This window comes from Borostomias antarcticus (assembly GCF_949987555.1).
Source record: "Borostomias antarcticus genome assembly, chromosome: 9".
In the NCBI taxonomy this organism is placed as follows: Eukaryota; Metazoa; Chordata; class Actinopteri; order Stomiiformes; family Stomiidae; genus Borostomias; species Borostomias antarcticus.
This window is the reverse complement of record NC_140242.1, coordinates 6474236-6487308: the sequence shown is the minus strand read 5'-3', so window position 1 is coordinate 6487308 and position 13073 is coordinate 6474236. Positions and strand designations below refer to the sequence as shown.

Below are 13073 nucleotides of genomic sequence, written 5' to 3'. Positions count from 1 at the left end.
TCATGCTCAATAGACTTCAAGCAGGCCGGTCAGCCTTATGCTAGAGTACTTATCTTTCTGATCTTTCACTGTATTTCAATATTGTGTTTCTCGTTAACTGGTCCCAACACCACTGGGTCCCTTTGTCTTGGGGGCCCTGGGCATGTCCCACCAAGGGGCCAGGCGGAGGAGGATGCATGTGTCTGGGACAGGGACAAGAGTGTGGAGCAGAGAGAGAGAGAGAGAGAGAGGGAGAGAAACCACTAGAGGAAGAGGGTGAGAGTAGAGAGAGAGATGGAGAAAGAGAGAAAAAGAGAGGGAAGAAAGAGCAAGGAGAGAGAGAGAGAGAGAGAGAGAGAGAGAGAGAGAGAGAGAGACCAGAGGAAGAGGGTGAGAGTAGAGAGAGAGATGGAGAAAGAGAGAAAAAGAGGGAAGAAAGAGCAAGGAGAGAGAGATAGAGAGAGACCAGAGGGAGAGACCAGAGGAAGAGAGTGAGAGTAGAGAGAGAGATGGAGAAAGAGAAAAAGAGAGGGAAGAAAGAGCAAGGAAGAGAGAGAGAGAGAGAGAGAGAGAGAGAGAGAGAGAGAGAGAGAGAGAGAGAGAGAGAGAGAGAGGAGGGAGGGCGTCCAAGCTGTCTAATGAGCAGAGAGGGATAGATGGTTGTCTCTGGGCGGAGGGAGGGAAGGATGGCATGCGCGCTCAGAGAACGCCCTCCTCTCCCGCCACAGACATCAGCCAGGCCATGCCGCGTCCAAACCCCCCCCCCCCCCCCCCCCGCGCGCCCGCGCCCGCACCCGCACCACCGAGCGCAGAGAGACGGCTTAGAAACGGGCTGGACCGGACACGGCAACACAACATCTCGCCCTCGTACTGGTATCAATCAGACAAAACGTGTTCGGTACATATGTGTGTGTGTGTGTGAGTGTGTGTGTGTGTGCTGTGTATTCCCTTCTAAAGCATTCTTCTAGGCTGTGCTCACCCTCCCCAAAACAAACGGCTTCATTAGAAGCAAAATGAAGAACAGATTTGGGAGGAGGACGCAGGCCGCGCTGCTCCAGAACAGACCGAAGGCAGGATGTCCAGACTGTTATGACACTCGCGTGAAAATACACAGGCTCTCTGTGGGTGTCGGACAGGACACACACGAGGAGTAGCCTAGACACTGCTCTCTGGGATCTGTCACTTCACAATGGAAAAATTGTGATCCAGAAGAATTACTGTTTTATATTAACAAAAATAGCTCAAGTTGTTTTTGTTGTTTTTTTACACAGAATAACCTACCTTTCAAAGAACTGAAAAAAAGATTAGAGAGAGATACAGACAACATCTGTATTAGGCGACATAAATAGACTTAAAATGCAACAAGCTATCAAATGAAGCAGTTTTTTCTTTTTTGAGGGGGCAGTGGTTAAATCTCATGATCATCACAGTCATACTGGCCGGTAAATTCGGTTTGATAATGCTACTCTTAGGCCTAATAGTGAGGTCTGCTAGGAGGGGTGAGTCCTTACCTGGACCAAGGTCATTTGCGAGCCCAGGGCTAGCAGTATTTTCTCCGTCTTCGTGGGGTAGGGGTTGTCCCTGTGTTTGTAAAGCCACTGCTTCAGGGGTCGCGCCATGTCCTGGAGCGCTTGACGCTTGTGTCGCACTTTCCCGCCGTTCGGACGGCCCCTGCGGACAGCGGGGAACAGGTGCGTCAGCGTCACACAGGTGCGTCAAAGGACAGGCAGCCTCGCTGTTTGCTGCGGATAAAATCTACATAACGGAACCAAATTCAATGAAAGGATATCAGCGTGTCTGTAACCTATACTCAGATTTTTTCCCTGGCCTCCTTTCGCTGTGCAAAGAGCAGGGGTAGGCCTGGGCTAATAGCCCAAGAAATAGACTTCATCCTGAAATAAGACATAATATCAAACAGCTGTAAAACCCGTTGATACTTGTACCTGTTACTTTTGTAGCCTACACCGCTGATATGCCTCAGACACCAATGACGCACAACGTTTTTGTTTTGTTTTGGAGGGGGGGGCTTTTAACACAAATTAAACATCCATGTATCTCAAATTCATAGTAATAAGCAGTTCACATCTGAAACGAATGCAGACCTAAACTTGGCCTGAGCAACATATCGCGCACACTCCCATCTCCCCATCATTGAATGTTTGGCCACACAGGGATGGGAATGTCAGTGTCCCCTGAATGGATGGATAGTTCTTTCCACTCCGTTTCTTTCTTTCAGTCTTTCTTTTCTATTTCCATTAAGCCTGCAACCAAGTGAAGAGATGCAGACTACTTGAATAAACGCTAGATTCGGAGTGGTGACACGTAACATGACCATTTGCAGTGTGCAATTTTCTCACCAAAATGCGCTATAATTAAGTGAGAGGAGAGAGGAGTTTTATTGTATGCTTGTTTTCTTTGCTTGGCTTTTTCCTCCGCAACGCACGAACACGTCGCAATGAAACAAATAATAACACCTAACCTCACGCGCCGTCGGAGGAGGCGTGGGGCCTCAAAAAATATTGTTGGTTCAGTTACCAAAACGTAAAAACGGCATGGAATGCTCAAAATATTGTTGTTATTAATTTATCTTCATGGGCATATATCGATCATATAAAAGTTTTCATTGTCGACCTGCTACATCGCAGACCTGTAGATGTCACTATGGCGCTGTAATATATTCACCATCTATCTTCTTCAGAGAGCTGAGCTGCAGACTATACCCTGCACATGTAACATATTTACTTCCAGCCCCAAGCCCGCCCGAGGTTCGATGTTCTACTAATATTTTCCTAGTAATCTAGATCTGTATGAACATCCTAAAGAACCTTTTTACTCCCTGTTCTGGATTGCGGCGACGCACAGCCACACACACACACCTCGTATTTATATTAATATTCTTCATTAGTGGTGATACTCCCCCTGAAGCGGCACCTTGCGTCCATTGTGTTATTCCTGTCTCGCCTTTCACACACACAGAGCGGTTGAATAACTCGCAGTCAGACGGCGTTGGTGTGTAGGATGTTTGCACAAGTTCACTCGAGTTTCACACAGCATCACGCTTGATTCGTCGCTGGGGCACATCCAAGCCTATAAGGGACTACTGTATCCTAGTCTGTAAATAACACGCGCTACGTGTTGAGTGCACTGTAAACACCTCGGGAAATATTTGGACTCTTTGCAGGCTGAGATTAGAGACGCAGAACGGATGACATGATTTTTCTATTTCTCCCTCTCTGAAAAAAAACATAGGCCTACGTGATTGACTAGACCACACATGGAGTTGAAGGGCACATTTATTTATTGGAAACAGACGGCGACGTGTTTTAAACACGCTACTGAACACGGATGGCCTAGATACTCATCTAGAGATTATCTGTGAATATCAACATTTTAATTTAAGACAGGCTGATATGGCAAATTTTAATTTCCTCCAATTTCCTAAAACAATACGATTATATTGGACTTGTGGAAAATGAAATATGCGTTAGACTTCTGGTTTGATTAGCAATATGGCTTAATATGGAGGAATGAAATGTAATACATTATTTTATTCTTACTGTAATTTGGCAGACAAACCATATTTTTGTCGGTTATTTTATACCATTTGAAATAAGATATTTTTAATCAGAAATTGTCTTATAATGCGTTTGTAGCCTCTGCGTAATTATGTATTAGGAACTAATTTCACCAGAAAACAGTCTAATATGGCAATATAGGTTATCCCCGCATGTGAACTTGTCTGTATTTTTACTTTTGGGCATTACACCATCCACACAGAGCCAACACAGAGATCCCATTTAACTCCCTTGTACGGATACCAATAAGCAACAGATCGACCAGACATTGCTGCATAGGCTACCTGTTGAAGTTGTCTGCTGTTTTATGAAACGTTTAACATTCAGTCGGTTGTACATACCCTGTCCTCCTGTGTCTGATGGCGTTGTTGTCTTTGATTGCTTGATTGCTTGAGATAAGGTCTGGATGTTGTCCATCAATCACCTCCAGATAATTTCTGCTGCTCCGTTCGACCTCCTTCGCCTTCTCCTCAAACAGGACCTGGCTACTCAGCTTGTTAAACACGATCGTGTTCATCTTTGGTTCCGTATTCCTCCGTATTCTTCTCTGCGTAAAAGTCTTGAACTCTGGAAGAGTTTGAGTTTATCGAAGCTGCCACAGTATCCTGGTCTCCTTCCTGTGAAGCAAGTGGAATATGCATATTTTCAAAAGACATTCAGATGATCAGAATCACACGGACCGTTTTTAGCTCTATAGCTTCACAACTGCAGGTTCCAGAATTTAAAGCAATGCACAACTGCAGTGATGCGTCCTAACCGAGACACGTCCATTGCATTCTTAAGGGAGGAAATACTTCACAAGACCAATGCCTGATTCAAAAAGCATGTATGATGAGAGGTCAGTAAAATAAATCCCCACTCACAACAAAATCAATAACGGCGCCATATAGCCCTACTATTAAATCCAATTATCCTACTTTCCTAAAACAACCATGACGCTTCCATTATATAAAAAAGTCTAATCAAGCAATCTTATGAGATAAACTCAATGAATCACAGAAAGGAGATTCTGCCACACCAGCTACCGGTCTAGCCGGATGGCTACTCGTGCGCAATGCTTCCATCCCATTCCAGTCCGTAGCCTAGTTCTCCTGAATTTACATCCACGGTGCATTCCATGGAGCGCATGCTGCTATGAAATCTCGTGCGCAGATAAATAGCCTATCCCTGCGCTATATTTCAATGGCCCATCTGGATAAAGTATTTTGACACACTGAACTAGTGGTGTTTTTTGTCCTTTTGGTAGCCTGCTGTAAGTCGTGCGATTGAAAATAGAACGTCGAAATCATTCATGGTTTACTTGATTATAACACCGGTCACGGGATAAGAACAGTGGACTACCGTGCACCTCTAACGCCGTTGCCAAAGAGCGCATGTTCCTTCAGTGATAGAGTATTATGCCATTAATGTAGTCATCGCTGTCAGACATACTATCAAACGGTAAAGATCTGTCTGTTACCTGGTCAGCGCCACTCCTGCGTCTCTGTGTTGTGTGTAATCCTGCTTCCAGTTTCCCATGCCCCGCTCACATGTTCCTGTTCTAAGATCCTGAGCTGAAACCGCACGAACCGCGGTCGCCTCTCCGCTTTATTCAGAGGCCTGCGCTGCCGCTCCCGGGAATCTGAATATGTCACCATTCTCATGTTTCCTAGCACACCGCCCCAGCCTGCGAACATAAAGTTAATGCTCTATGCCTGTTCCGCGGCGCGAGCAAAGGGGGCACCGGGGAGAGAGCTCTGCAGTGTTCGATGATGAAGTTTGAGTCTGGACTACATCCACCGCGATGAGCCCATATAGATATGCACGATAACCATTTTGTGTGCTGTTAAGTTTATTTCAAATGTTATTCACTTAAAATTGAAAGTTTCTCGATCATTTGGCTGGGTTCTCTCTGACGTCTGGCCACACCGGGTAAGCCCAACGGTTCTCTTAAAGGATTAACATGGTGGTTCAATATAACACTTTCCAGGTATCTTTAGGCAACAACAAAACACATGTGTTTAACTATTTCAGAATTCATCCATACAAATTATTTTAAAACATGTTTTTAGAGGTCTGAATCTGCCACTCAAAAAGTTCACTCACTCAAAACTGGGCGTGATTATTAACAACTGATTGACAGTTCTCTGAGCAAATGACCAACTGGAATCATTCCGATTGACAGGCGTGTGCCCCGTTACCATAGATACTACCGCTCCGAGCTAGACAGCAACAGCCAGATCAATAACCAACAAACAGAAGGTGACTTGTCCAGTAATGTTTTACTAGCTGCTAACCAGGGGAAAGCACAACTATTGTCCTGCAAATGTGCATAGTGGCTCACTGGAATGGCTGACACAATGAACAGAATGGGACCACAAATAATTTTATCAATTACACCTGCGTTTTTCATACTATGACATCAACATGGCTACTGGAAAAAGACTATTGGTTTAGCGAGCGGGAGACTAAATGAGCGGGAAAACACACACAGCTAACCACGTCCACATAATCCATTCCAAACAGCTAATGTTAGCTTTGAAAATAAGTTTGGTCATCTTAGCTAGATAACTAAGGTTAGTTAATATCAGCACTAACGTTATATAGGCTCTGATCTATAATGGCTAAAAATAAACCGTGTCACGACTGTCACCTTAGAGACCAGTTATTGAGAGATAACGTTAGCATGATAACTAACACAGCTAAGCTAGTTACCATACCTGACATTAGGCTAACGTCAACATGCTGGATAAAGACAGATAGCTAGCTGGATCAGACAGCTTTTTAATAACTGTTGCCAATTACAGCTAACGTTATGGGTCGTTTATCTAACATTAGCTAGGTTGGCGAATCACGGAGAACATGGTAAAAACGAATTTGTATGACAACCACAAATACAGTTATAAAACGTATGTACAAATTACATTACAATTAGAGGTGGGCATCATTGAGACTGCAACTATTCAATAATTATTATTATTCTCAAGATGAGGTGAAAAGGTTCAGAGCTGCCTTACCGTGTTCGATAGATGGTGAAACGGCGCAGACAGTGCAGGGGAGTAGAGGCGGGATTTTCAAACTTTAGGGTGACGTCAACAATGGGAAAAACGTCACGAATTCGGAGTATTTTTACCCCGAGTCAAATTGGACTGAAAATGTTACGCTTCCACTTTCTCAAAAATGACAAAACGGATATATTTAATGTTTTTATTGTGTTTCTTCAATGTCCTATTGTGCAAATAGCACGTTCAAACTCAAAAAAAGTGAAAATCACCATGTTAATCCTTAACAGGGTAGTTGTGCAGGTGCTGTGTGCGGTTGAGTAGCCTACTGATCTGTTAGCCTACTTATCGATGCGTTAAAAGTTCACACAATTTATTTTCAATCGAATTTGCGTTTTTTTTCCTCTGTGTTATGTTCATTGTGAGATCTTCCATATTTCTTATGGTGCATAGCCTGCTCAATGCCTGAGCACATCCCAATCTGTTGCATTAGGAGAGAACTGTGAACGAAAACTAAAAGTAAAGGGTTTTGGTAAATATAGACCCATAAACTAGCAACACTTCCAAATATAGTAAGGTCAAGACTAAATACGACACTCTTCTGCCATGTATAAAACGAGTGCAGAAAATAAGAGATCAATTAATTGAAGTGCCACATAGCCCAAGTATTCATTGTTAATTGGCGGTGGCATTTAGAGAAAACGACGCTTTTCTAGCCCGCTGACTACCCCTGATGAACCCTTCCATCCTCTTTAATTGCACAACTTGTCGAATTTAGGTCCATTATGCGTCAGAGATCCTGAGCTCGCGTCCTGGGGTTTATCCAGGGTAGTGATTCGAAAGTATGTGACTAAGCGAAGGCTCCATAAGCAGGTTTGGGGACCCATATAATTAGTGTTTATTTGTGTTTATTTTCATTTAATAGGGGGAACAACTTTTGCAAATAGTTTGCGAAAACACACTATAAATGTCTCACTCGTGTAATCACTTCAATTCAGGTTTTGGTTGCTGCTCAAGTTTATAGTCAAGGCTATACCATCTACTCACGTTCATAGCCTAGGCTATACAATCTACTCAAGTTTATAGCCTAGGCTATACCATCTACTCAAGTTTATAGCCCATCTACTCTGCATGTCCTCTGCTGACTGCTAAGCGCTCCTCACCTGCCATGACCTCGCCTTATCTACCCTACCAGGCTCAGTCACACCCCCCACCTCTCAGGGCGTCTACAGTAACACACAAAGGCCTCTTCAGCAACATCTGATTCATCTTAATCTACCAATAACCCTTTAAAACGTGTTTCCCCCCGCAGACGCATCCTATGAAGTGTGTGCAAGGTTTGAACAGGTACAGAAGCAGTCCGGATGTAAATCCTAGAGACTTGCCCAGTGAAAGAGGGGTTTGGGGGATGTGAAGCTGGTGTTTGTGCAGACTGGTACAGATGGTTGCTGAAATAACCCCTTGCATTCTCTGAAAGACGGCGTTGCGTTTATAGCTGGTGGCACTGAAGCCGGAGACAGACTATTATAGACAGACCTATAGGCTACTCTTAAAGAAAATGGCTGCTACAGTAAGTATAACCATTTGTAAGAATTTAAAAAAAGAGTTCCACATAGAACCCTAAGGTTCCAGACAGAACACCGCTCAGCTCAATGTTGCGTTTAAAGATGGCAGCACTGAAGCCAGTGAGTCGGACAGTGAGGAACACTCAATAGCCTGGTCAGTCTTAAGTCCGGGAGAGGACTTTCTGGGCTGTGGCCAGAGACGTTTCTCCTGTTGTCTCCTCAGTGCACTCATACTCTCTGTGCTCTTTGTGGTTTCTCTTTAATTCTGAACGAATCCTCTTCTGAACTAAGAGCTCCCACTAAACACCCCTATTATCCTACCTACACCGTCTCAATAATACTGAGACGCTCCCTTTCTAGGTCTATGCAGATGATCCCAACATTGACCTGAGCTCCATAAACATCATCACTTCTCAGACAGGGCCCCCTCTAAAGAGCTGTGTTGGACGTCTCGTGTTGATTCATAGATACATGTCACCCCAGCCGTCACCATCAAGGCCAAGCAGATAAGGGAACACAACGTGATCTCACTCTGTTCCTGACAACTCTGAAGGAGGAACCATCTCTCTGGCAGCTCATTGGACACTCTTGATTTGGAACAAAGGCCTCTGGTTCTCTGATTGGCCTGTGCATCTGCCACTCACTCCCTCCCAGATGCAGAGGACTGAATCTCTCTGTGGTTTCGCCCAGGCTGAGAGAGAGCAGTGTTTAGGCTACTATTACCCTTTTATTTCTCCATGTTCATTACGTTTGTGTTTTATACTGGAACACCAGACCTCAGATTTAACACACACTGTTGCTCTAACAGCATCTGCACTATAAATAAAACATCACTTATGGGACAGATGCATGGAGGATTGGGGGAGGAGCCACTAGTACTTTTACATGGTTTCACAAGGGCAGACTGACAATGGGCATGACGCCCGTAGAGCCTGACTGTATTTACCATGTACTTACTGTAAATGTCAAAAGCAGACATGCCTTGTCGTTGGCATTAGCTAAACACCCCTTTCTGTCTGGGATATAATTACAACATCCATCATTCAATGTGTATTAGGACATTTGGTTAGAAAGGTTGCCATTACTTGAAATTAGTGTTACGTCAACACCTCAATACCATTAAAATCCAGGTTCTACTTTAAACCCTCGGTCTGTGCTTTTCCCTGGAAATCCTAATCTGTCTCCCATTTAGACTTACATTTTCACACCAGAGTTGGCTTTAATTTGTCCATGTAAACTAAGTACAAGCTACACAGCACAGGCCTCTTTAGAAGCCACAGACATATTTCTGAAAACCATTGCCCTCTTCGCGTGGAAAATGTGAATGTCTGATGCTTGTGGAAAAACTACCCTTTATAAAACGGTTTAAAATTCAGAATGGTTCGGAGATTTAGTGACGCTAATCAGAAAGAGTAAACGTGTGGGCTGCCACCTTTCCTCCCAGCCACTTAAACCAAACACATGTTCAGGTCAGAATTCAGATGAGCCGAGATGTTCCTCTGCTAATTACAGCATCTTAGGGAAAGCTGTTCTATTAGTAACTGTTGGGCACCTCCACCACATTTAGCTCTAAATGTGTGTCTAAAAATACACAAATGGCTCCCAAATAAGTACTCATTACTGCACTGGGAAACCAGACGCCGGTTCACTGTCCGGTTTGGAAGGAGACGGATGTCTCTGGGGGTAAGTGAATGCAGTACAGCACAAGAGCAGCTTAATGTTGTTACATAACTAGGTATTACTATGTAGCTACCTAGGTATAAAGCCAGCTTAGTGTTAAATGTTACTGTTGGGGTTTCGTTGCACTCTGGATGATGACTGATGTGAAGTCATATTGACTGATAGTGTGTTATGAAGCCATTTTAACACAAATCCAGCATCTAACTCTGCACGAGTTAAGAATAAAAGAAGCGATGTTTATTCAACCAGCTAAGTGTCCAGAAGACCTCTCTTTGATGCAGCAATGTTATCTCACACAGCCTCCATTAATTCCAGCGCTATCTCTGGTTCTCTGGTCTCTCTATACAGGTAGGCCATTCATCTCGCTGGCGAAGGCAGCGGAGAACTTCTCAAGTATTTGGGAGTGCTTGAACAGACCGACAGTCCAGGGCTTGGCTGTGCTCAGCGTGATGCATAGCGCAGAGGAGAAGGGCATTTATTAACGTCAAAATCAAAGCTGGAAGAAAACAGCCAGAGACGAGGGGTCGGAGAGAGCAGAATGTGACAGACAGGTGATGTAACGGCGCGTCAGGGAGGGAGCTGATTGGTTACAGTACAGACAGATCGAATGACAGGGCTATCAACCACTTCCCCGATAGGTAGATTAAAAAAAACATGTTATCTATGTTTTGAAAGCTTACCTTTAACGACTGCACAAAACTGAATAGTCTACCAAATATCCAGTAGGACATAGTCTGTAATAGCTGGCTGATGATTTGTTGATTTGGTGCGATCCCTCTGAAGCACGCTTCTCTCTCTCCAGCCCACAGTTGTGATAGCTTGATGAAAACTCCCTGATGAAGCCTCTAGGATAATATCATTGTTGGTGGAGTGCCACAGGGAGATTTCAGGTTGGTTCAGGAACCCTGAGGAAAACCTAGGCCGGCTTATGGTTCACAGCTGTGGTGAGCGTGTGCCAATTCATGTCTGCTGTCTGCCGTGTGTGTGTGTGTGTGTGGGGGGGGGGTTCTCAACGTCCAGCGCATCCTTACCATGATGGAGAGCATGTCTGTCTGCATGGAAGTCTGCGCTCAAGTCCAAAGGCTAGGAGTGTTCCCCAAATGGTGGGTCTAGACACAATGGTAGATCAAAGATAATTGATTGTACACGCTGATAAAGTGCTTCGGACTGGGATCCCTGTATAACACGTAGCACTACAGTGAGATGCATGTAGGTGAACCTATGACCCTAGCAGCGTATCCTTTCTCTCAGTGCAGTAAACGACTACAACTCCCAAAGAAGGGCTAAAAGTTCAATGATGTGATCACAATGAAAGTGACACTTTTATTGATAAAACACCACATGTAATAGCCAAAGTGGGGGAGGCATCTATAAATCTCGCCCCCGATGAAACCATTTCCTAATGCACTCAGCATCTCTGGCTGGCTGTCTGGCTTTGTCACAGGTAGGTTGTCCTCTCTGGGAAGCCCTGCGAGGCCTGTTAAGCACATAACCACAAGCCTCAGCTGTCATTACCAATGCAGGGATTATTATTATTGTTGAGGCGTTTATGGGGACCTTACTGAAATATGACCCAGACATTGTGGTATTTGGCCACTTCTTTTTTTTTTGGGGGGGGTTGTTTATTTATTGTCAGGCCAGCTAGTTATTTACACTTTATGGATGGGAACGTCGAGATTCATTAGAGGCAATGAAAGTTTTAAAAACCGTCTGTAAAAGCAGCCTGGGCTGCCAGCGGCGTTACGAGACCAGGCTTTAACCTTGTAAGGAGCGCAGAGTCGTCGAGGTGCGTGACCCCGGTGTGAGCTGGAGGAAGGAAACCCTCGCTCTGCTGCGGCCCTGCTGTGCAAACAGCGGGAGAGTGGGACACGCTAACGCGCTACACGCTACGGCCCGACAGCCCCGCCGGTGTGAGCGCGCCGCGGCGATATGAAAGCCGATGTTCAGACGGAGAACAGAGGCCGTGTTCACTGGGCCCTCGCTACCGGCCTCTGAGCCCGCCGGCTGTCCGGGGTCCACACTGAGAGGCCTTGTGTCTCTGCCTGTTTTTCATGGCGGCGTCGCAGGCCGACGCTGTGCCGGAGTTTGTTTGGGACTTTATATGAAAATGGCACTTAGCCTCTGGAGAGGACAGAAAGCCACTTCTGATATCTGGAACCAGCTTTTACTGTTCATTAGTTTCTTTATTAGATATTTCTGCTCGCCTGCTTTAGGGAGATGTGGCGATTTTGCAGAACACTTCAAAAGAGGAGCTCGGATATTGAAACGATTGAGCTAGTATCACAATATTTCTGTCTTGGTTTTTACAGGAAGACACGGCCTGGCCATAGACGGGCTACAGTGATAAAGTGTCTCAGTGACCTGGGGTCAGCAGAAAGGTCCAGGCCCGCCAGAAATCTTGTGTGATCCTAATTAAACCCTTGACTTTGTCCACGTCCGTCACTCTTGATGTATGGAGCCCGGTTCACTCAGGGCTGTGGGTGAAGGTGAGGTCAGAAGGGCGTGTCAGAGACAGAAGCCGGCACATTCCCTCCTAACATCGGGGATATCCCTATGCTATTTCCATCCCCTCCATGATGAGGCCGCGAGAGGCGCCTGGGATCTCCGATGGCGACCGGACTGGAGGCAGGGACTGAGCCGAGGAGACGCAACCTCTAATCTCCTGTGAATAATGTCCCTGTGACGGCCGACAGGCCACAGAAAGTGGCAGTTTCCTTTCTCAGAGGGATTGTGGCTCCGCTAATACACTGTGAACTGCTTTAGGGCCGATGGGCCAGAGACCTGGAACTCCAGCCTACTGAGTCCTCCTCCGCGACGCATCTCAAAGCACAACGCAGGCCTCGGAAACACCAGCGAAGCAGTGTTCTTTAAAGTACAAGAGGGCTTACAATGGTGAATTGAGGGTCATCCAGGTCAGAGAACACGTTGGGAAGACATGGCGAAGAGGAGGAATATATTTTTCTATTTTTAAGCTCTGGTCAATACTAAGCACGTTGAACTCCTAGACACTCTCTCTCTCTCTCTCTCTCTCTGATGGCTAAAACATGGTGTGGAGTTGCACATCTCACAAATTCCTCCCCTTCAGTGAAACATGCAACATTTGTTTAATGATGTTAGTTATGCATATCCTTCCCGTCAGCAACCTCCAAATGTAGAAGCAGAGAGAGAGAGAGAGAGAGATGGGTCCAGTCTCAAATGGACCTCTGGCCCCCTGAACATTCAAACAAGTGGCCTTTGTTATATTACATTTGAGTGGAGCCCAGCAACTCCATTGCAACACTGTTTGGGTTAAA

The 13073-nt window shown here is 45.2% G+C and overlaps 1 protein-coding gene across 1 annotated transcript in view; it reads right to left on the bottom strand.

Annotated features, from left to right (window-relative positions):
- mkxa (mohawk homeobox a) overlaps window positions 1-4071 on the bottom strand; it is a gene marked incomplete at both ends in the record, with an annotated part of 23428 nt that extends 19357 nt beyond the window's left edge. Inside the window, 2 exons of the mRNA XM_084443461.1 lie at window positions 1491-1650; window positions 3896-4071. Of these exons, the coding sequence (XP_084299587.1) occupies window positions 1491-1650; window positions 3896-4071 (336 nt within the window). The remainder of the gene's footprint in view (window positions 1-1490; window positions 1651-3895) is intronic.
- Between the last annotated feature and the right edge of the window lie 9002 nt (window positions 4072-13073).